Source organism: Scyliorhinus canicula, chromosome 5, assembly GCF_902713615.1.
Source record: "Scyliorhinus canicula chromosome 5, sScyCan1.1, whole genome shotgun sequence".
In the NCBI taxonomy this organism is placed as follows: domain Eukaryota; kingdom Metazoa; phylum Chordata; class Chondrichthyes; order Carcharhiniformes; family Scyliorhinidae; genus Scyliorhinus; species Scyliorhinus canicula.
In genome coordinates, this window is record NC_052150.1 from 10,716,451 (window position 1) to 10,740,535 (window position 24,085).

At 46.6% G+C, this 24,085-nt stretch overlaps 1 protein-coding gene across 1 annotated transcript in view; it reads right to left on the reverse strand.

Annotated features, from left to right (window-relative positions):
* cpne4b (copine IVb) overlaps window positions 1–24,085 on the reverse strand; it is a 469,926-nt gene that overhangs the window by 226,615 nt on the left and 219,226 nt on the right. Inside the window, exon 3 of the mRNA XM_038796566.1 lies at window positions 1,699–1,884. Coding sequence (XP_038652494.1) covers window positions 1,699–1,884 — 186 coding nt within the window. The remainder of the gene's footprint in view (window positions 1–1,698; window positions 1,885–24,085) is intronic.

Below are 24,085 nucleotides of genomic sequence, written 5' to 3' on the forward strand. Positions count from 1 at the left end.
CACTCTCCCACACTCACTCTCCAACCTCCTACCCCCCTCTCCCACACTCACTCCCCAACCTCCTACCCTCTCTCCCACACTCACTCCCCAACCTCCTATTGTTCTCATACTGAAATCTCCAACCTGCTGTCACTCTCTCATACTCAATTATTTTCCACCCTCTCTTCCTGATGTCACCAACCCCCGCTATGGTTCTCCCGTCCTCCAATGCATTGTCTAAATGCTCACTCCTCTTGTGTGAGCTAGCCCATAACTTGCAAAGTCACCGTGTGTGCAGAACACACCAGCACCAAATCTGATCCTCCTCCTACCCATACTCACAAATACGACCCAATAGGAATCAGCAAAGAGCAAGTGGGATCGGGGATACTACCTAATTATTTATCAGACAGGTAATTAATTAACGTAATCTGAACATCAGCCATTCACTGTATTGGAGGCCTTTTTAGGGCCCCTTACTTCTCTCAAAGCAGTATACCTTACATTCATTAGAAAGACGGTCAATGGCTGTAGTTTTAAGGAAGTACACCTGGAGCCCCCTCGCTATCATCTTCCAGGTTATAGTTCAGCTGCTCTCTAAACGGCAAACTGTCTATTTCAAAAATAGTTTTAAAATTGGTTATTTTTCAAAAAAGGTGGGCAGGGGTTAGTTAAATATTTTTCATTGCATCTCTCTCCTCTGATAAGGTCATCCTCCCACAGGATCAAAGCATTTAATCCATCATTCCACCATATCTCTAATATTAACTGTGTCAAAGTGGGCAGGGACAGAATACAAGGACATACCCCTGAGGAAGCTATCAGGACATTCACTTTTACACAGAGGGCGGCGAGTGCCTGGAACCCGTTACCGGGGGGGGGGGAAGCTGGTGGATGCAGGTACGATAGCGACGTTTAAGAGGCATCTTGACAAATACATGAACGGAATGGCAATGGAGGGATACGGACTCTGGAAGTGTAGAAGGATTTAGTTTAGGCTGGCATTATGATCGGCGCAGGCTTGGAGGGCCTGGTCCTGTGTGGTACTTGGCAAGTGGACTCTGATTGGTGCAGGTGTTGCCATGAAGAATGCACCAGGGAACAGTTAACTGCCAAGCTTTTATTCCATACACCTGAGAGAGAATTCTGGTTGGTTGAACATCTCACGGCAGCACGGTAGCATTGTGGATAGCACAATTTCTTCACAGCTCCAGGGTCCCAGGTTCGATTCCCGGCTTGGGTCACTGTCTGTGCGGAGTCTGCACATCCTCCCCGTGTGTGTGTGGGTTTCCTCCGGGTGCTCCGGTTTCCTCCCACAGTCCAAAGATGTGCAGGTTAGGTGGATTGGCCGTGATAAATTGCCCTTAGTGTTGGGTGGGGCTACTGGGGTGTGGGCTTGGGTGGGGTGCTCTTTCCAAGAGCCGGTGCAGACTCGATGGGCCGAATGGCCTCCTTCTGCACTGTATATTCTATGATGATATCTCACCTGAAAGACGCTACCTCCAGTAGTGCAGCATTCCCTCAGTACTGGCACCAAGGAGTCAGCCCACATTTATATGGTCAAGCCTCTGGATTGGGACTGGTATCCCCAACCTTCGGGTTCAGAGGTGAGAGTTCGGCCACTGAGTCAAGGCCGACCGTACGCTAATAACGTACACTCAGAGCCACGCGGAAAATTCACAGTGGGCCATGGAGGCAAACTCGCCTTGAAATGCTTACCTGGCCGAGGGTGCATTCCATCCCGCCAAGGATTTCGTTGTCCTTAACCCCATTGTGCAAGTGATTGCTGCCGATATCGTGGACTTCAAACCTCAAGCGCTGAACCTCTTCAAAGTAAAAATCCACTGTGTAAACTTTGGAGAAGACTGGGTTGATGCAGGTGCGGATAACCTCTGTCCTGTCAACCTGTCCAAGGAAGAAATCAAATACTCAGATCAACACGGTGCAGCTAAGTAATGTTCAAGAGAGTGCACACTGTGTATTAGATGAGACATTAAGATTACATCCCCAAAAATTACCAAGCCGTAGAAAGAACAACAAATGGCATTCAACAGATAGTGACTGTAAGGACCGGCTGGCTACAAATACACCACTGAGGAACTACTGTACATATAGAGAACTAATGGATCAAAAAAATAACAGTGAACAAAACCTACCAAGAGAAGGGAAGATATTAACCAATAATATTGTCACCAAATATATTCTGAAGATAATCTCTTTCACGGTTTCGCCCAGCGCAAAATTTTACTTTGGGAAATAAATTCTTTACTTAGCTGTTAAAAAGTTACAAAGGATTAAAAAGTGGTCACTTGGTCGGACAGAACTTGAGTATTGCTGAAAAAAGAGAGATGTTGTCAAAGTCTTTTTATCTTGTACGCATCAGGTCAGATTAACAAGGACCCCAATTCTAAAGGGTACAACAGTTTTTACTGCAAGAGAACGGGGTTGGCAAGTGGACTCTGATTGGTGCAGGTGTTGCCACGAAGAATGCACCAGGGAACAGTTAACTGCCAAGCTTTTATTTCAATTCTAACCAGGCAGGTTGGCTGCGACTGGTCAAGGCCTTGTCGTGGGGAATGCACCAGGGAATGGCTGTCCCCCAAGCTTTTGTTTAGGCGAAAAGGGCAGAATGCGTGGGCATGTTCATTCTGTTTACAAATGACAGGGCCATGAGTGTGAAGTTATGCAGCTTCAGGCAAAGTAAGTTAGCCACACTGTGAGCTGGACTGATAATCTTCTGAAGTGGTTGTCATTGTAATTCTTTGCACAGTCAGGATGGTTTAGCATGTGCTGTCCAATTGCAGAATCATATCTCATGTTGGACACTGGGTTTTGAGTTTTGCAAGGGTATGGTCAGTACTGTGCCTGTTGCAAACAACCTTGCGAATGTGCTGTTTGATATGAAATGCCAGTCTTTAGGACATGCATATTAAAAAGTATGAAATTTACAGAGAACGGACATGCATACCTAAATCTTCTATGTTTGAAATGCAAATCATAAAACATCCACTTGATCAAGGGGGAGTTGGGAACAGGAGACAGGTAGCGGGGGGAGGGTGGGGCGGAATTAAAATAATTTTTGGTTTTCTCATGAAGCAGGAGTGTTACACATTAAAAATATGGAAGTGAGCAGTTGAGCTTAGTGAGTAGTATCATTGTTGCTCAGCAGTGACAGAGGTACCGGATGTAGTTTGAATTTGACTTCAAGCATTATCAGGACCCGGAATCGGAAAGTCACCACAAAACCCCTTTTGCCCGGGAGCTGGTCGTTCTGTTACTGATCAAACAACACTCAGATTTGATGAGAGTATACCGAGATCGGTAATCCAATACACTGAGAGATCCAAATAAAAATCCTACCTTGGAGTTGCATAGCATTGAAGCTACATACTTACGATGTATATAGCCAAATATATACTATTGAAGCCAGATACTTACGATGTATATAGCCAAATATATACTATTGAAGCCAGATACTTACGATGTATATAGCCAGATATATACTATTGAAGCCAGATACTTACGATGTATATAGCCAGATATATACTATTGAAGCCAGATACTTACGATGTGTATAGCCAGATATATACCATTGAAGCCAGATATTTACGATTTATGCAGCTAGATTTAAGGGTGGCACGGTGGCACGGTGGCTCGGTGGCACGGTGGTTAGCACCGCTGCCTCACAGCACCAGGGACCCGGGTTTGATCCTGGCCTTGGGTCATTGTCTATGTGGAGTTTGTACGTTCTCCCTGTATCTGCGGGACTTTCCTCCGGGTGCTCCAGTTTCCCCCCACGGTCCAAAGATGTGCAGGTTAGGTGTATTGGCCACGCTAGATTGGCTTTAGTGTCCAGGGATGTGCAGGTTAGGTTATGGGGTTACAGAGATAGGGCGGGGTGGACAGGTGAGTGGACCTCAGTAGGGTGCTCTTTTAAGGGCTCAGCGCAGACTCGATGGGCCGAATAGTCTCCTTCTGCACTGTACAGATTCTAGGATTCTTATATTCTATAAATACCATTGAAGCCAGATAGTCCCCACCTCCTTCGAGAAGGCCACCATAACACCAGTACCAAAGAAGAACAAGGTAGCCTGCCTCAAAGACTACCGACCCATGGCCCTGACATCTGTTATCATGAAATGCTTCGAGCGGCTAGTCATGAGACGGATCACTGCCAGCCTCCCAGACGGTCTCGATCCATTACAGTTTGCCTATCACCGCAACTGGTACGCAGCAGACGCTATCTCCCTGACTCTACAATCAACACTCAAACACCTCGACAACAAGGACACCTATGTAAGACTGCTGTTCATCGACTACAGCCCCGCGTTCAACACCATTATCCCGACAATACTAATAACCAAACTCTGTAACCTTGGGCTTGACCCCTCCCTGTGCAGCTGGACCCTTGCCTTCCTCAGCAACTGACCGCAATCTGTCAGGATCGGCAACAGCACCTCCTCCACAATAGTCCTCAACACCAGGGCCCCGCAAGGATGTGTGCTCAGTCCCCTACTGTACTCCCTATACACACATGACTCTGTGGCAAGATTTAACTCCAACTCAATCTATAAGTTTGCAGATGATACGACTCTGGTGGGCCATATCTCAAACAACAACGAATCAGGAGGGAGATAAATCACTTGGTTGCATGGTGTACCGAAAACAAGCTCTCTCTAAATGTTGGAAAAACCAAGGAACTGATCATCGACTTCAGGAAGCGCAGCACAACATACACTCCCGTCTGCATCAATGACTCCAAAGTAGAGATGGTCGATAGCTTTAAGTTCCTGGGCGTCACCATCACCAACAGTCTGTCTGGACCACTCACGTTAATGCAACAGTCAAGAAAGCCCAACAGCGTCTCTGCTTCCTACGGGAGCTAAAGAAATTTGGCATGTCTGCATCAACTCTCACAAACTTCTACAGATGTGCCATAGAGAGCATCCTATCCGGCTGCATCACAGCCTGGTATGGCAACTGCTCGGCCCAAGATCGCAAGAAACTGCAGAGTGTGGTGAACTCAGCCCAACGCATCACACAAGCTTGCCACCCTCCCATTGATTCTGTATACACCTCCCGCTGCCTCAGGAAGGCAGACAGCATTATCAGAGACCCCTCCCACCCAGGCATTGCCTTCTTCCAGACCCTTCCATCAGGCAGAAGGTACAGAAGTCTGAAGACCCGCACATCCAGACATAGGAACAGCTTCTTCCCCACAGCTACCAGACTCCTCAACGACTCCCCCTCTGACTGATCTGTTCCTTGTAAGAACACTATTCACAACACCCTATGCTGCTCTTGCTCATGTATTTGTTTTGTTTGGCCCCTTGTTCCACACTGTAACCAATCACTGTTTGTTGATGTACCATTTGTCAATGTTCTCTGTTGATTATTCTTTTTGTCTACTATGTACGTACTGTGTACGTTGCCTCGGCCGCAGTAAAATACTTTTCACTGTAGCAGCAGTTTCAAGAGTAGCATAGGGCGTCATGAATAGTGTTCTTACAGGAAACAGATCAGTCCAAGGGGGAGCTGTTGAGGAGTCTTGCAGTTGTGGGGAAGAAGCTGTTCCTATGTCTGGATGTGCGGCTCTTCAGACTTCTGTACCTTCTGCCTGATGGAAGGGTCTGGAAGAAGGCAATGCCTGGGTGGGAGGGGTCTCTGATAATACTGTCTGCCTTCCTGAGGCAGCAGGAGGTGTAGACAGTTTCAGACGGCATCTGGTTAGCTGCACAACATTAGACTCGTTGATAAAAGTTCTATCTTCCTTTAAAAGATCAATCGTTATCCTTCCCCTAACCGATTGGATTACCCTTTGTGCTGCACTTGCATTTCAACATGGCCAGCTAACATTTACCCAAGTTAAAACCTATCTTCAAGTAATTAGCCCATTCATTCAGTGAGTCACGCTCCTTTGAGTTACTCGTCCCTCACGCGATCCGATCCGGGTTTTCTCCACTACCGCTGCCAGTGACAACAGACAACCAGGAACTCAGCCACAACCCAATTCACGGCAGCGGGTCTGGAGAATCCCGTCGGTGTGAACGGACGGAGAATCCTGGCCTATGTGTCATGTTATGCCAGTGGTATCGCCCATGGTAACCTATCAGGGTCAGGAGTTAATTAATCAGCCAGTTTGAGCTACTTCCAGCAATTACTGAAAACATGTTTTCATTTAAAAGCTTAATTTACTGACAGAAGTACATTTATATTCATGAATATACTAAATCAGATGCTATCACATCCAATGAGAGAAATTGTGCCGCATTTAACTTTAAGGCAGATATACACGATCACGCACAGCATCCTAGCATGGAGACAGGTCAGCTGCTCCGTCTTCATTGTAGGTGCAGAGTCTCTAAACTCCCTACCCAACCTTACAGCAGCATGCGGAGCAGCACGGTAGCACAGTGGTTGGCACTGTTGCTTCACAGCGGCAGGGTCCTGGGTTCAATTCCCGGCTCGGGTCATTGTCTGTGCGGAGCCTGCACGTTCTCCCCGTGTCTGCGTGTGTTTCCTCCGGGTGCTCCGGTTCCCTCCCACAAGTCCCGAAAGACGTGCTTGTTAGGTGAATTGGACATTCTGAATTCTCCCTCAGTGTACCCGAACAGGCGCCGGAGTGTGGCCCCTTGGGCATTTTCACGCTGTTAATGTGAGCCTACTTGTGACAATAATAAAGATTATTATTATTATGCGCGCACCCTGAACAAATGGACTGCAGCGGTTGAAGAAGGTGGCCCCGCACCATCTTTCTCCAGGGCAAGGAAAGATGCGGAATTGGTGTTGGCCTTGCCAGCAATGCTCACATGCCATGAAGGTACGTTCCGGAAACACTTCCTTCCCTGCGATTCTGGCAACACACCTTAAGTGGTCAGAAAAGATCTGACTTGAGTAGTGCAGATGATCGCTCCACCAGAGAACGCAAATTCCCGTCGTGTCCAAAAATCTCCCAATCCCGGTCTTGAATGTACGCAATGGCAGAGCATCCACAACACTCCTGAGGTAGAGAATTCCAAAGATTGACAACCCTCCCCTCATCTCAATCAAAATGGCCGACCACTCATTTGTGGTGATGCCCCCATGGTCGAGGTTCCTCAGCGAGGGAAAACCTTCTCTTAACATGTTTCCTGTTGAACCCTCTAAGAATTTTTAAAAATTCAGTTATATCAATTCTCATTCTTCGAAACACCAGGGGGGGCCTCCAGGATGGCAAGGCTATCGATCGGTGACCATCAATCCGCAGGCGTCCGCGATCTGGGGGGGAGGGGGGCCTATCTTCTTGGTGCCGGTCCGTGATGTGGGTCCGCCATGATGCGCGGGACGGCCAACACAGGCTACCACCATGCGCATGCGCGGACCCCCGACCGGAAGTGCGGGGCCTCGTATCAGCAGTCGGAGCTGCGAGCCTGCTAGCCCCCTGCAAATTGCACACATTTTCTCGCGGGCGTGGGGGGCATAGCTCCAGTATGGGAGAATTCCCCGATTGACTTATAAATAATGGGGCAATTTAAGGGTTAACAGGCTGGAGTTATAGTGTGTTGGACTGCAGTGGTCATGTTTTTAAAAAGGATTTTGGTTTGCAGGGCCTGGGAGCTCTTAGGAGCCAGCAGGTGAAATTGGCCAGAGGAATGGGGTTTTCAGTCTGGGCTAGTGCACTGTGGTTTGACTGGGGAAAGTCCCTGGGGAGGTAATGTGCTTTGAGCCTGGAGAGGCAGCTTGGACTGATGATGTCATTGCTGAGTGGAGCCATGGGATGCAGAGAGGCATTTTGGAAAAGCTTTGGAGAGGAGTGGAATTCATGATCTGTCTGACACTGAGTCCACAATTCTCTCACAGTAGGATAGTTAGAAAAAGGGTCAGCACGGTAGCGCAGTGGTTACCACTGCTGCCTCAAAACGCTGAGGACCCAGGTTCGATCCCGGGCCCGGATCATTGTCTGTGTGGAGTTTGCACATTCTCCCTGTGTCTGCGTGGATCTCACCCCCACAACCCAAATATGTGCAGAGTAGGTGAATTGGCCACGCTAAATTGCCCCTTAATTGTAAAAAAATAATTGGGTACTCAAAAATTTTTTTTTAATTTTAAAAAGGATAGTTAGAAAAAGAATAATAATACTTAAAGCAGAGCAGCCGGGCATGGGGACAAGGAAGAAGCTGGAACATGCCAGGTGAACCAGCTTTTTGAAGATATTCAGCCAGAGTCTGAAGGGATTCTAACAGGAGCCAATCTGTTCTGTAAAACAAGTATTTCACTATGCCACGCTGATTTTAAGATGAATTGAGAGCTGCATGTTTCTTTTCCTGTTGTTTAATGGGGAATTGATAGAGGGTTTATGGGGTAATTGTAAGCTGTTCCTTTCGGGTGTGTATTTGAAGAGTTTAATATTGTATTCTTTCTAAAGTTTTGTTTTCAAATACCAGATCCCTATTTCTTTGCGCAATCACTCCAGGAGCAAAGTATTCTTTCTGCACAGTTTACAAAATAACATAAAATATTGTTGTTTGACAAAGGGTCACCTGGACTCGAAACATTAGCTCTTTTCTCTCCCTACAGATGCTGCCAGACCTGTTGTGATTTTCCAGCATTTTCTCTATGGTAAAATATTGGAGTTTCGGTCCAGTACCCTAGTCATTGTCGGAGTCTGATTTGGGGTCGTAATACTTCTCAGAGCCCAATCTCCTCGCCCAGGCTAAATTAACTTTTGAATCACTCCCTCAAGGACAAATATGCCCTTCCTTGGTTTTGAAGACCAGATCTGCATGTTGTACTCTGGGTTCAGCCTCACCAGTGCCCTGTACAAAGGATATCAATTCAAGTTCTCCGCATTGACCTGGATCAGCTCTGAAAATTCAGCCTCTTTTATGCATTGAGTATCTTGCCACAAAGGTGACATTTCATGCGTAACATTCAGATGGCTAACTCCCTTATGAGAATGCACTGGTTGTTTACTTCCAAACATCCATATGACAGACCATCAGCCTTCATTGGCCTGGATTTTGAGGTCAGTGCTTGTTACTGACCTCAAAGAATGCTGCTCACAATGATCTAGCAATCTCAGTTCATTTCCCCTTTCTCAATGCTAATTTAAATATCGTGCCAAATTAAGGGGTGTCCAGACATCAAGCACCAGTAATGTTATCAAGCGGACGAAGCAGCCAATCACATGCAAGAATTCTCACAGACAGACAAACAGTTATCTTTTACTTCCAAATCATTTCGCAGAAAGTGAAATAAAGGTGGTGGACATACACATGGAATTAAGATAGAAACTGAAATATCATAAACAGACTTCAAATGAAAGTGTTAAAAAAAAAACATCGGTTTTAGTTCACCATAATGAAGAAATCTAAAATTTCATGGATATAAAATAAGTTTTTCAGGCCCATTCAACAAGGTGCAACTTTCTCGAGAGTTTTTTCACAAGACAACTAACGTAAATGTGGAAATTTAGGTGAATTCAAGTGATTGTTAAAGAATCCCTTTGGAGGGATTTCAGCAATGCATCTGTGAGGGAGCAGGAATCATCAATAGTAAGTACTGGAGTTCCGGCTCCCAGCCGCACGTGTGCAATTGGCGAATGTTTCTGCCAGTTTCAAAGTTGCCACGACGATGAACATCGACAATTTCACTGTTGTTGCAAATGCACATTCCAGCCACTATTCCACATTAGTCACCCAGGGTCCAGAGCTGATCGAATCAAACCTCCCTTGCATTCAAATCCATTGAGTAGCCATCCAGCATAGAATAGAACCGCTTCATTCATCTTTCTGGTTACATCTGATCCCAGGGAATTGGTTGGTCCAACCACCAGAGCCAAGTTCAATTACTAACCCTCAAATCTTCAACATGCCCAACAGACCATGTTCCGCAGAAGCCACGTCGGCACATGCAAAGGGGGCTTCCACGAAAGCATCAGCAGGAGTGGGACAAGCCCTGTGAAATTCACCCCCGTGAGGACAGGGAAGGGCAAGAGGCTGGGCGAGCATGGAAGGCACTTTCTGCTGGGCAATGCAAATTCCAAACTCCCTTGCACAGGGTAGAAGCACCTTCTCTGATATTAAACTTCCCACCTTGCAGTTGAACTACAAGATATTAACCTACAAATGTTAAATGTGTTTGTTCAAAGTGTGTCGGTCAGCATTTTCATCGTCAGCATGACCAACCAAAATGGAGAAAGTTCATTCGGGAAGGCAACGAGCGGACTGAGAGACCTTTGCCGGGAAGATGTAGAAGTGAAACTTAGTCTCCGGAATAAGTGCACAAACCTCCCAACGTCCCTCCCATCTACCCGACCCTTCAAGCAGCACCTGCCCCAGATGTGGCAGTCTGCAGATCGCCAACTGGGTCATCAGCCATCTCAGAACCCATCGAGCCCGAGTGGAATTAGGGCCTCCTCGGTCCCAAGGGACTGTCTCACAAGAAGAAGAAGTAGAAGAGGTGCCAGGCACTTAACTCAAACAAGATACGGCCTCGAAAGAAGTAAACAAAGAGGAGCAGGCCATGCTGCCTCTTCACCCTGTTTACTCATTGTTTTTGACTATGGTTGACCTCAACTCCATTTATTTGCTTTTGTCCATATCCCTTGAGACCACCCTCCAAACCCCCAACCCCGCCACATACATAATAAATATCTAATGCTCTTGAAAGCTTCGACAGCCTTTCTGGGGCGAGAGTTCCTGATTGCTCCTAAACCTTTCAAAAACAAACAAAACATTTTGTATTCATATGGCGCCTTTCACAACCAAAGGACATCCCAAGGTCCTGTACAGCCAATTGGAAATGTAGTCACTGTTGTACTGTAGGAAAATCAGCGGGCAACGTGTGCACAGCAAGCTCCCACAAAAAAGAGATGTGACAATGACCAGATAATCGGGGGCTGGTTTAGCTTAGTGGGCTAAACAGCTGGCCTGTAATGAAGAACAAGGTCAGCAGCACAGTTCTATTCCCGTACTGGCCTCCCCGAAAAAGGCGCCAGAAAGTGCTGCCCCCGAGAGAGCAAAGGTGATCTTAGGGGCAGCACGGTAGCATGGTGGTTAGCATAAATGCTTCACAGCTCCAGGGTCCCAGGTTCGATTCCCGGCTGGGTCACTGTCTGTGTGGAGTCTGCACGTCCTCCCCGTGTGTGCGTGGGTTTCCTCCGGGTGCTCCGGTTTCCTCCCACAGTCCAAAGATGTGCGGGTTAGGTGGATTGGCCATGCTAAATTGCCCGTAGCATCCTAAAAAGTAAGGTTAAGCCGGGGGTGGGTTGTTGGGTTACGGGTATAGGGTGGATACGTGGGTTTGAGTAGGGTGATCATGGCTCGGCACAACATTGAGGGCCGAAGGGCCTGTTCTGTGCTGTACTGTTCTATGTTCTAAAGTGGTGACTAGGGGCTTTTCACATTAACTTCATTGAAGCCTGCTTGTGACAATAAGCGATTATTATTATAATCTATTTTTTGTGATGTTAATTGCGGCTAAAATGCTGGTCGGGATACCTAGTGTTCCTTGAAGTTGTGGTGTGCAATATTTTGTATCCACCCGAGAGAGCAAAGGTGATCTTAGCTTAACACCTAATCCAAAAGATGGTGCCTGTGACAGAGCAGCACTCCCTCAGCTGTGTGCCCGCCTGGATTCCTGTGTTCACACTCTGGGCATGGGTAAGACACAAACCTACAATCTTTGCCTCAGAGCCGATAGAGAGTGCTACCAACTGAGACGTGACCGACACGTGTGAATGCATTAAGTGTCTCCAAACAAAGACGGCAGTGCTTCACTCCATTACCAAATACTACAAGACACAAATATCAATTGGGGGCCATTGGGAGACATTAATAGACTATTGAAAAATAAATAGTTCACATGAGATGATTGCACCATTTCTAATTATCATCCATTCGGTTCATTACGTGCCTTCCTCAGGTGAGCTGCTTACTGCATTCAGTGTCTGATCAGGATTTCAGATCATGGTCTCTGACACATGGGGGCATCTTGATAAAATGATTATCAAGCAGTCTTGAACATCTATCAAAATGCTCATGAATTTTTCATTCTTGATGCTCTTCAAACATCCATCAAAATTCATTAGGCAAGTTGAAGCGTGTTCAGGAATACCAATGGAGGCTGTGCACCACTTTTTGAATTCATTAATATTTGTAACCGCTGTAATGGTGGTGACATTTGAACTCTGCGAAGTGCCCGAATATCTGTACAAAGATGTTTGGAGCATCTGAGGAGTGTCGTTAACAATCAAGTAAATCATTGCACCGATGCCGGAAACCAACCTGCGCTTCCGAATGAATTGCCAGGAGGCTTTGGACTGCAAGTGGCTGTCAGTGGGAGAAAACGATGGCGCAACAGATGGGAGGGCATCTCAGATCTGAAGGAACAAGGCAAGTAAAGGTGTGTTTCTTTAAATGGTTCCTGCCCTGGCTCAGTCGGTAGCTCGCTTGCCTCTGGGTCAGAAGGTTGTGGGCTCACGTCCCACCCCAGCGACTTGGTCACAAATCATCAAGTCTGACATTCCGATCTGGATCTGAGGCAAGGCATTTGGAGGAGATGTTAAATCCAAGCCTTCTCTGCTCTCTCAGGTGGATGGTAAAGATCCCACAGCCACCATTTGGAAGCAGGGCAGGTATCCCTGGCGCCCTGACCAAAAATGATTGTCTGGTCAATCTCTACATGGCTGCTGTGGGAACTTCCTGTGTTCAAACTGACTACCACGTCGTCTGCATCGCAACAGTGACTACACTTCAAAATTGGCTCCTGCGGTCAGAGAGTTTTTACAACATGGAAAGAGGCTCTTTGGCCCATTGAGTCTGAGCTGGCCATCAAGCACCTATCTACTCTAATCAAATTCTCCAAGCCTTGTGTGCTGTGGCATTTCAAGTGCTCATCGAAATTCTTCTTAAATGTTCCCACCTCGACCACCCTTTCAGGCAGCGAGTTCCAGACTCCCACCACTCTCTGGGTGAAAAGGTTTTTCCTCACATCCCCTCTAAACCTCCTGCCCCTTACCTTAAATCTATCCCCTGGTTATTGACCCTTCCGCTAAGGCGAAAAATTTATTTTCTATCCACCCCATCTATGCCCCTCATAATTTGATACACCTCAATCAGCCCCCCCCCCCCCCCCCCCCCCCCCCCACCCCCGGCCTTCTTTCTTCCAAGGAAAACTACCCCAGCCTATCCAGCTGCAAATCTCCAGCCCAGGCAACATCCTGGTGAATCTCCTTTGCACCCTCTCTCTCATGCAATCACTTCCTACAGTGTGGCGACCAGAACTGCGGCCAGTACTCCAGTTATGGCCTAACCAGCATTTTATACAGTTCCATCATAACCTCCCTGCTATTATATTCTATGCCTTGACTAATAAAGACAGGCATCCCATATGCCTTCAAAACTATCTTATCTACCTGTCCAGAATTCTTCAGGGATCTATGAACAGACACACCAAGGTCCCTGATCCTCTGTACTTCCCAGGTTTCTACCGTTCGTTGTACATTTGTTTGCCTTGTTAGTCCCCCCCAAAATGCATTACTTCACACTTTCACGGTTACATTTCATTTGCTATTGTTCTGCACATCCAACCAGCCCATCATGTGAGGTTTTCCTTAATCAAGCGGATCGAATTATTGTGAAATGAGCAATAGGAACCAGGCATAATAGTGAATTCAATGCAAGTATAGAGAATGAAATAAAAAAGAGGAAAGCATACCTTTTTAAAATGCTAATAAACTGAAAGACAAAGGCATGAGACCCCACACTTCAAAAAGTCAATTTTTCAGTGCTCGCAAGGTTGTTTGATAGTAATTAATTAAGAGTTGCTACACCAGTAAAATAGTGCTTGGGCTAAAATGGACAAAGCCTAGCAATGGATGGCACAATAGCACAGTGGTCAGCACTGTTGCTTCACAACTCCAGGGTCCCAGGTTTGATTCCCAGTTGAGTCACTGTCTGTGCAGAGTCTGCACATTCTCCCTGTGTCTGTGGGTTTCCTCCGGGTGCTCTGGTTTCCTCCCACAGTCCAAAGATGTGTAGGTTAGGTGGATTGGCTATGCTAAATTGCTTCTTCGTGTCCAAAAAGGTTAGGGGGCTACTGGGTTATGGTGATAGGGTGGAGGTGTGGGCTTAAGTGGGGTGCTCTTTCCAAGGGCTGGTGGAGATTCAATGGGCCGAATAGCCTCGTTCTGCACTGTAAATTCTATGATTCCTGTGGCAAGCTTAATCTACACCTAAAATTACAATCCAGGAACTTGATGCTGTTCAATGCATTTGAATGAGAAAGGGAAAGGCGAGTTAGCGTTTGTAAGCAGCTTACTTTACCTGGAAGTGAATGCTGGCTCTGCAAACCCTCGCTGGGCAGGAAGATGACCAGCATCATAGACAATGCTGAAGATAACAGGGGTGGGTTTCATAAGAAACCCAGGCTAATGTTCTGGGAACCCGGGTTCAAATCCCACAGATGGTGAAATTAGAATTCAATAAAAATTTGGAATTAAAAGTCTAATGATGACCATGAAACCATTGTCGATTGTCGTAAAGACCCATCTGGTTCATGAATGTCCTTCAGGGAAGGAAATCTGCCGCCCTTACCCGGTCTGGCCTACATGTGACTCCAGACCCACAGCAATGTCGTTGACTCTAATATGGCCCAGAAAACCATTCATGTGAAGGGCAATTAGTGATGGGCAATAAATGCTGGCCCAGCCAACGATGCCCACATCCCCTAAATGAATAATAAAATAAAAAGTGCCACTGGCAAGTCTATCAATTGAACGCAAAACCTGATCACCTTTGATAAGCTGCCATTTTGAATCACTGCAATCTATTCAACCTGTCTGGAGTGGTGTGGTACAACTGAGAGGCTTCCTTGGCGATTTCAGAGGGCAGTTAAGAGTCAACCACATTGCCGTGGGTCTGGAGTCACATGTAGGCCAGACCAGGTAAGGACGGCAGATTTCCTTCCCTGAAGAACATTAGTCAACCAGACGGGTTCTTACAACCATCGATGAGAATTTCCAGGTCACCATTACCGGGACTAACTTTATATTCCAGATTTTTTTTAATTAGTTGAATTTCTTAAACAGTTCTAAATCCCACCCTTTGCTGTGAGCCAGGCCAAGTAAGGATGACAAATTTCCTTCCCTGAATAATGAAAAGCAGAGAGGTTTCTACCACAGTCAACAGCACTTCCATGGTCACCATTAAATCAATTGCCAGATTGAATCAATTTCCACAAATCGCCACGGTGGGATTTGAATGCATATCCACAGAGTATAAACCAGAGCAGGCCTCTGGAATCCGAATCCAGTGGTATCCCCACCCTGCCACCATGTCCCCTACAACTTGCTGCTGTGTGAGAACAACTTTGCCAACAAACTCAAGATACACTACCAGTCCTTCATGTATGTGGGTGCTCTGAAAACTTTTTCCCATTAAATTAATCTGTCTTATGACAGCAACAACCCCCATTTCTAGAGGTCCCCGATCAGAGATGATTTGACACCGAGCCACAGAAGGAGATATTAAGACAAGAGGTCGGTCTTAAGAGATGTTTTAAAAGGAGGAACGAGTAGTAGTGACTCACAAACAGTGAAGAGATTCAGGGATTCAGGGACGTGTGAGAGGCCAGAATTAGATAAGTGTAGATATCTAGGAGGGTCGTAGGACTGGAAGATATGGGGCGCCGCACTTTCGGAAGGGAGTCCGCACATGCGCGTGGCGGCAACATGCAATGGCTGCCCCGTGGGACATGGCGGACTCAACCCGCGGAGCGGCACCAGAAATGTAGGCGCCCCCGGGATCGGCGCGCCCGCAGGTCCATGACGCTCGATCGCTCCCCTGGCCGTCCATGAGGCCCCGCCCCCCCCCCCTCACCCCAGTGATCATTGCCCCGGCCCAGGGCGACCGCGGACTGAGTCCGCAGCTGCCAACAGCCGTTCCCGACGGCCGATAGGAGGTTAGAACCACGCCGTCATGAACTCATCCAGTTTTACTCGGAGAATCGCGGAAGGGGGAGGGGGGCCTCTGTCAATGGCCCCCTACCCGCGCCGCGCAGTTCGCGCGCATGCGATTCGCGAGCTATTCGCCGCAGACCTGAGAATCACGGGAGCGCCGTTGGACCGGATTTCGGAGTAAACGCCCATTCTCTGCCCCTTGCCAATCATGATTTTGGCGCAGAGGCTGGGAGATTGCAGCCCAGGGAGTGGGAGGAATTTATTATAATAATAATAATAATAACCTTTATTGTCACAAGTAGGCTTACATTAACACTGCGATGAAGTTACTGTGAAAAGCCCCTAGTCGCCACACTCCGGCTCCTGTTCGGGTACACAGAGGGAGAATTCAGAATGTCCAATTCACCTAACAGCACGTCTTTCGGGACTTGTGGGAGGAAACCGGAGCACCCGGAGGAAACCCACCCGGACATGGGGAGAGCGTGCCGACTCCACACAGTGACCCAAGCCGGGAATCGAACCTGGGACCCTGGCGCTGTGAAGCCACAGTGCTCATCATTGTGCTAGGTGTGGATTTTATTTTTTTTAACTGAGGCATTGCCAGTCTGGGACGTAATGTAAGTCACCGAGTATAGGGGCGATCTGTGAATGGATGGAACTTAGTGCAAGTTAAGTTATAGGCGACAGAGTGTCAGATGAACTGAAGATGGCACAGGGTTTATTATACTCTCATAAATGCAGCACTTATGAAGGATCTTTTCTTCAGTAATTGTCAGTGAACTCACCAGTAGATCTGCGGAATGAAATAACTCATTGTGGATGCTCTTGAGCATTGAACAGTTGCACTTTACACAGCAAGGATATTGATCTGCTGACAGACAACATGATTTAAAATTCCTCAGTGTAGTCGGAATGACTATGAGAATTGATTTGCCAAAGACCTTCCAAAAGCAGGAAAGTGAAATGGAACTGTCTGATTTGTTGCAAAACTTCCCTGACAGCCAGCCCCAGTGCTTTAACGCTGCATCTAACAGCACAATTTAACACTCATTAACCAACTTCCGTTTAAAAGACACACATGGGGGTTGCTACCACTTTGAGCAGCATTTCTCTGATGAAGCTGAGTAAAACATTAAATACTAGGGGAGATGGAAAATACAAAAATGGTCACTGCATGAATACGTCTGTACAACAGTTTAAACAACATGGGAGCAACGAGTAGGGCAGTAACTGGCTGCAATATACTGCATTGCCCCAATTCCTGAAGCATAAAGTTTGCAGCCAGAAAGGTACCACCTGCACTCTGAGAATCCCACTCTCTACGGCAAGAGTGAGCATAACGTCAAGTAGCCTCCGAATATTAGACGCCACCGCTCTGCCTTTTGCAAAGCCAGTTTGATCCTCTCCAACCACTTCCGGCACTCAACCCTCAATACGGGTGGTCAAGATCTTGGCCAGAAGCTTTGCATCAACATTCAGGAGGGAAATGGGACAGTAAGATCGACATTGCTCAGCGTCCCAATCCTTTATGTGTATAAGGGAAATGGAGGCCTGCGACAGCGTGGCGTGGGGGGGGGGGGGGGGGGGGGGAGCGAGCTCCTCCCCAGCACCTCATTGTACATCCGTAGCATCGACGGACCCAGCAGCGTGCCAAAACGTTTATAAAATTCGACTGGGAATTGGTCTGGTCCCGGGGCCTTCCCTGACTGCATCGAATTCACACATCCCTGCAGCTCCCGCAGATGTGGAGGCTCTGCTGTCAATGGATGCTGAGAAGGCATTCGACCGAGTGGAGTGGGCGTACCTTTTTGACGATTTGGAGTGGTTTGGGTTGGGTTAAATTGTTATATACAGCCCCGAAGGCAATCATCTCCACTAACGAGGTTAGTTCTGAGCACTTTACTCTGCAGCGTGGGACAAGACAGGGGTGCCAGCTCTCGCCTTTACTATTCGCCCTTGTGATTGAACCTGTAGCAATGGCTCTTCGGAGAGTGCAGGGGTATTAAGTATTGAACATCGGCTTTCCTCATAAGTGGATTACCTCCTACAGTATGTTTCCAATCCCTTGGAGTCTGTTGATAAGATCCTGAGAATTCTGAATGAATTTGGCTCCTTCTCCGGATACAAGCTTAATACGGCAAAGAGTGAGATGTTCCTGATTGGCTCCGGAGGGCAGGGGGGGGCGTGTTTGAGTGGGCTCCTGTTTCGCCGTCAATGATGGTGCTTCTGCTATTGGCGGATTCAGGTGGCATGGGATTGGGCTCAACGTCACAAACTCAATCTGACATGCTTAGTAGAGGGGATGAAAGGGGAGTTTAAAAGGTGGGACAGTCTGCCTCTATCTTTGTCCGGAGGAGTCCAGACTATTACGATGGTGATCCTACCGAGGTTCCTCTTTGTTTTTCAGAACCACCCAATCTTTCTGCCCAAATCCTTTTTCAGACAGGTCAATAGAGGGGGTGGCCTGGCCCTTCCCAATTTTAGGTGTTACTACTGGGCTGCTACTATTGCTGTGGTCCAAAGATGGTTGTTGGACCTGTGGTCGGTATGGTGTAGAGTGGAGGAGGCCTCGTGTAGAAGGACGCCCTTAAGGGCATTGGCGTCAGCTCGCCTTCGTTTTTCACCAGGTAGGTATTCATCAAATCCAGTTGTGATTCCACTCTGAGGGTTTGGAACCAGTGCCGGGTACATTTTGGTTTGCAGGGCATGTATAGGAAGGCTCCGATTAATGGCAACCGCAGATTCACTCCAGCGAGCTTGGGCGCTTGGATACCAGGTTTAAGGAATGGGATTGCTTGGAAATCCACTGCTTTGACAACCTGTTCTTGGGTGGGAAGTTTGCGGATCTAACTGAGCTGGTGGAGGCCTATCAAATGCCCAGGGTTAATGAGTTTAGGTATCTTCAGCTAAGGGTTTTTTTGAGCAAAGAGTTGAGTTCATCTCCAATGTTACCGCCCTTGGGTCTACAGGACGAGCTCCTCTCGGATGATGAGATTGGGGAGGAGGTAAGATTTCCAATGTGTATGCTGAGTTTGCCAGTAGGGAGGAAGTCTCGATGATGTCGATGCCACAGAGATGGGAAGAGGAGTTGGGAGGTGAGGTGCGGGGCCGGATTTGAGTGGAAGCGTTGCCTCGGGTTAATGCTTCCTCGTCTTGTGCTCGGCTCAGTCTTATACAGCTTAAGGTTGTGCACAGAGTGCATATTACACCAGCTAGGCTGATCCGTTTCTTCCCAGAAGTGGCTGATCAATGTATATGATGTGCTGGATCCCCTTCGCACCATGTCCACGTGTTCTGGTCCTGTCCAAAACTAGCGGAGTTTTGGAAGGGTGTTACAGATGTATTGTCTCGGGTGGTGGGGGTGGTGGTCACGCCTTCTCCAAGGGTAGCTATCTTCGCCATGTCCGAGGATCCTGGTCTCATGGTGGGAATGGGCGCCAAGCCCTTGATCATGGGTATGGGACCTTACTGAGTTCCTCCATTTGAAGAGGATCAAGTTCACCGTGAGAGGTTATGATGAAGGTTCTCAAGAGTTGGAAGCTGTTCATCGGCTTTTTCAAGAACTACTAGCCAGGGTGGGGGGTAATTTTGTTGACTGTTAAAGGGCGGTGGGTTCATTATTTGCTTTTACTAAGAAATAAATATGTTTGCTTTCTTTCTCGTTTCGGGTGTTGGCATCATATTTGCATATATAGGGGGCTCCTGTAATATTGTATTGTTTTTAAAATACATTTAGAGTGCCCAATTCATTTTTTCCAATTAAGGGGCAGTTAAGTGTGGCCAATCCACCTACCCTGCACATCTTAGGGTTGTGTGGGTGAAACCCACGCAAACACAGGGAGAATGTGCAAACTCCACACGGACAGTGACCGGGGTCCTGGATTGAACCTGGGACCTCGGGGCCGTGAGGCAGCAGGGCTAACCACTGCACCACCGTACCGCTCCTACTGTATTGTTAGAGTGTTATATGTATTGTTAATATGTTATGCAGTATTTGTTGTTGTTTAATGTTGGGGATTGTTCCTGTTTTTGTATTCTCTATATGCTTTGGATATGCCTTCAATAAATTATCTTTCGACAAAATGAGTGAGCATAAATGCTGGGGCAAAACGCTGCTTCTAATCTGGTTCATTTTGACTGTTCTAAAATTCAGAGAGGAATGTTCAACTAATAACGGTTCATGGTCACTGTTACTAATACGAGAGGTCTTTATCAATTCATTGAATTTAACTTCCACCAGCTGCTGTGGTGAGGTTTGAACCTATGTTCAAAGACATAGCTTTGGTTCGGAGGATGAGCCTGGGGCTCTAGATTAGGAACCCAGTGACATTCCCATCATCCCACTCTCCCCAAGTCAATGTTGAGCTATGATTGGACTGAGATTGGGAAAGGTGAGAGGTTAACCAGCTCAAATATCATCCCTTGTGCATAAAATGGGTTCACTCGGCGCTGAAGATCCAAATGAAGCAGATAACACCCCCCCAAAAGAGATTTTCATTGGCTACGCCCGCCAGAATCTAACGTCTGGGTCCCAGGGAGGGATGGAAATTACTCCAACCAGGTTTGCTTAGAATGAGGAAGTCGGGTAAGCTCTGACTGCTGTTAATCACACATACAGACTGTTTGATAACCTGGCTATACAAAGTTGTTAACTTGTTACTCCTAGGAGTTAATGATAGCGTTGAATTAAAAATTGAGATTCTGGTGACCTCCGCAGCGAATGCACAAACTAACTGCACATTAGTGCCGGTTTACAGATACATTAAATTTCCTTGCAACATTTGCAGCTTCTTTTTGTTGAAGTAACTCTGTCCGTTGTTGATTTGTCGTTCAGTAGTTCTGGTTTACGCTAGGTCTGTTAAGTATTTATTTACCTAAACTTTGGGTTGTGCATTGCAATGGATAAATTGAGCTTAGAACATGGCTGGTGATCTGGTTTTCCCTTGTAACAAGTGAAACAGGCCCTTTGGTGCATGTCTAGTTGTTTTAATGTCATATTCCCACTCCTTTATATCTCCTTATTCCTGTTTCCGGCAGTCACACATATTATCTGGCTGCGCATATTTTGGCTGCTATTTTCCCCTGAATTACCACAGCTCGGGGGTGATGGTGATATTGTGGTAATGTCCAGGACTAGCAGCCGGGCAGCTCAGGGGATACTGGTTCAAATCTCACCACAGCAGTTGGCAGAATTTCAATTCAATTCATTGACTTTTAAAAATCTGGAATGAATCTCAGCAATAGTGACGATGAAACCATCATTGACGGTTGTAAAAATCCATCACGTTCACTAATTCCTCTAAGGGGAGGAAATCTGCCAATCTTATCGGGTCTGGCTTGCATTATTAATAATATTTATTGTCACAAGTAGGCTTACATTAACACTACAATGAGGTTACTGTGAAAATCCCCTCGTTGCCTGTTCGGGTACACAGAGGGAGAATTCAGAATGTCCAATTCACCTAACAAGCACGTCTTTCAGGACTTGTGGGAGGGAACCGGAGCACCCGGAGGAAACCCACGCAGACACGGGGAGAACGTGCAGACTCCGCACAGACAGTCACCCAAGCCGGGAACCTGGGACCCTGGCGCTGTGAAGCAACAGTGCTACCCACTGTGCTACCGTGCTTTGGTTAACTCTTAACTTCCCTCAAAGGGCAACTAGGGAAGGCCAACAAATGCTGGTCTTGCCAGCGATGCCCGCATCCCAATACATTATTTTTGAAAAAGTGGCCACTTTTCAAAGCCTTTGCAGCATTTCTTCTGGAAAATGTTGGGACACTCTGAGGATACAAGTTCCCGCTCTCTCCAATGAACTAACTGCCAGAAATCAGGCCTGGTTAAGTCAGGACAAGGTCAGCACCGTGGGAGCCATATTGACAGATTGTCACATCCACAGTTAGTATCACTGACAGCAACCAGGTGGATTCTAACAGCCAGTTTGCATGTTGTGTTTATCACCTGTCACTGAGGTAACTTCAAAATATTTCTGTGAAAATCATTCACAGTGGGAATTACCTCGAGGCATGACAATGCTTCAATAACGAAAGCGTCCCATGTGAGACTGATCCTAAAGGATCTTCCCATACTTTTAAATCATGAAAACTACAGGTCCTTGCGGATTTACAAAATTTGAAGCTATTTTCCACATGATGTTTCACAAAGTGTCATCTTTTTCGTGACAAGTATTCTCCTTAGAACTGGGGAAGTTAGAGAAATCTCTTCATGGTATCATCATTTTCTTTTCTTGATAAAAAATAGGCTGCGATGTGGTTAAATTTCTGATTGGTACGTAAATCCCTCAGAAGGTCATCTCCACCAGCACGGAACTAGAGACTTTAGCTGAATAAATATGACAAGAGACGTAACGAAGCAATGAATTTTGAAAAGGTTTCATTAATCAAGGCTCTCATTAGCAATGCTTGTGAATTATTGGTTAACTCGGTTAACTGGGCACAACTAGAACAGGAAGACATTGAGGCACCAATGAAATAATAGTTAACAGTTTCGTGCCTTGAGTGGATTAATTGGCTAACAATGCAGAACTGAAAATCAAGCTCCTAACACTTGCTGTCTGATAGCGGATACATCGGAGGTAGATCGGCCTCCCTTTGTAAATGTGACATCCATTGAAACTCTGCCACCCTTGTCCGAACGTACACAAAGACCAATCCCCCCATGGCTCACTGTGTTGTTCAATTGTTCGGATTTTGATTATGCAAGTCTGGTATGCTCACTGTGCCTGATTGGTTAAGCCTGAGTGTGGACTCAGAGAAAAATAAGCGGACACCACAGGATGAGCTGGAAGCCTGGGCTCAGACATGTTATGACTGCAGAGATATTCTGAAGCACTAGAAGCAAAGCTCTTACACAAGGAGAAACGAGAGTCACCCCAAAATGGTTCCTGGTTAAGCAACGCCTTTATTTTAAAATTCACAACCCTGTTTGCCACTTCCACCACGGCCTCACCCCTCCCAATCTCTATAATGTCCTCCAACCCCACAACCCTTCGAGATATCTGCACTCACCTAATTCTGGCTTATTGAGCATCCCTGATTTCCATCGCTCCACTATTGATGGTCTCGTCTCCAGTCGCCTGGGCCCTAGGTCCCGTTCCTCTTGACCTATTTCTTCTCCGTTAAGACGCTCCTTACAAGCTACCTCCTTGACCAAGCTTTCCGACATCTGCTGTAATAATCACCTTATGTGGCTCAGTGTCAAATTTTCTTTTATAACTACTCCTGTAAAGCACCTTGGGATACTTTAACAAGTTGTTGCTGTTGTCAATGCACGGCACTCCGCTACAATAGACATGCCTACCACAAGAAAAGAACCCAAAGACAACCAGCTTAAAAATAAACGATTCAATACATGTCAACAGTAACAAATGTCTGGAAGTGATATTAAGGCAGGAATTCAATCTCTGGCTTCTAACGGTTGTAAATACCCCCTGAACTTCCCTTTCAGGCATTATTTAGGCATCACTGGGTTATTCTGCTGACTGACAGCTTTGTAACTCGCTGCCAAATCACTTGTTATCCTATATCTAAAACACTGAAAGGCGCTCCGCTCTGGAAACCAAAACAAAGTTCCTTTTCAGTTTGAAATGTCACTTAGCTCCCCGTGAGGGACACCCTTTCATCCACGTGAAGCCTCATTTCATTTAACTGCCACTTTGATTCTGATGTCGACCGACAAGACATGGTATTTAAACATAACAATAAAACGCACCGAGCGATTCAACATTTGGAAGGTGCAGCCACAGCAAAGGCAGATTTATGCAGTTCTCGATAAAGTGGCAAAGACCGAGACACAACACAGCACGGCAACAGACAGGAAAAACAGCACTGGGCTAGCACTGGACTCCTCGTGGAATACACAACTCCACAGCAATGAGCAGCAGACAGATTGTACATAACACTGAGAAAGGGCATGAATTGGAGCATGAATGTTTGGTGCTTTGACATGTTTAATGACACATTATTTCTAACCTCGCATTTGACAGACTCACAATTCAAGAATGTGACTCAAAGCAGAAGTATCTTTAATCCTCTCTTTTTATTCTCTCGCCCCAATGTTCCCTCTTCTCATTCGGGCATGTTCTGAAAAGGTATTCCGTGAACCCTATTGAAGTGGTTGTTTTTTTTTTTCAAAAAAGACTTGCAT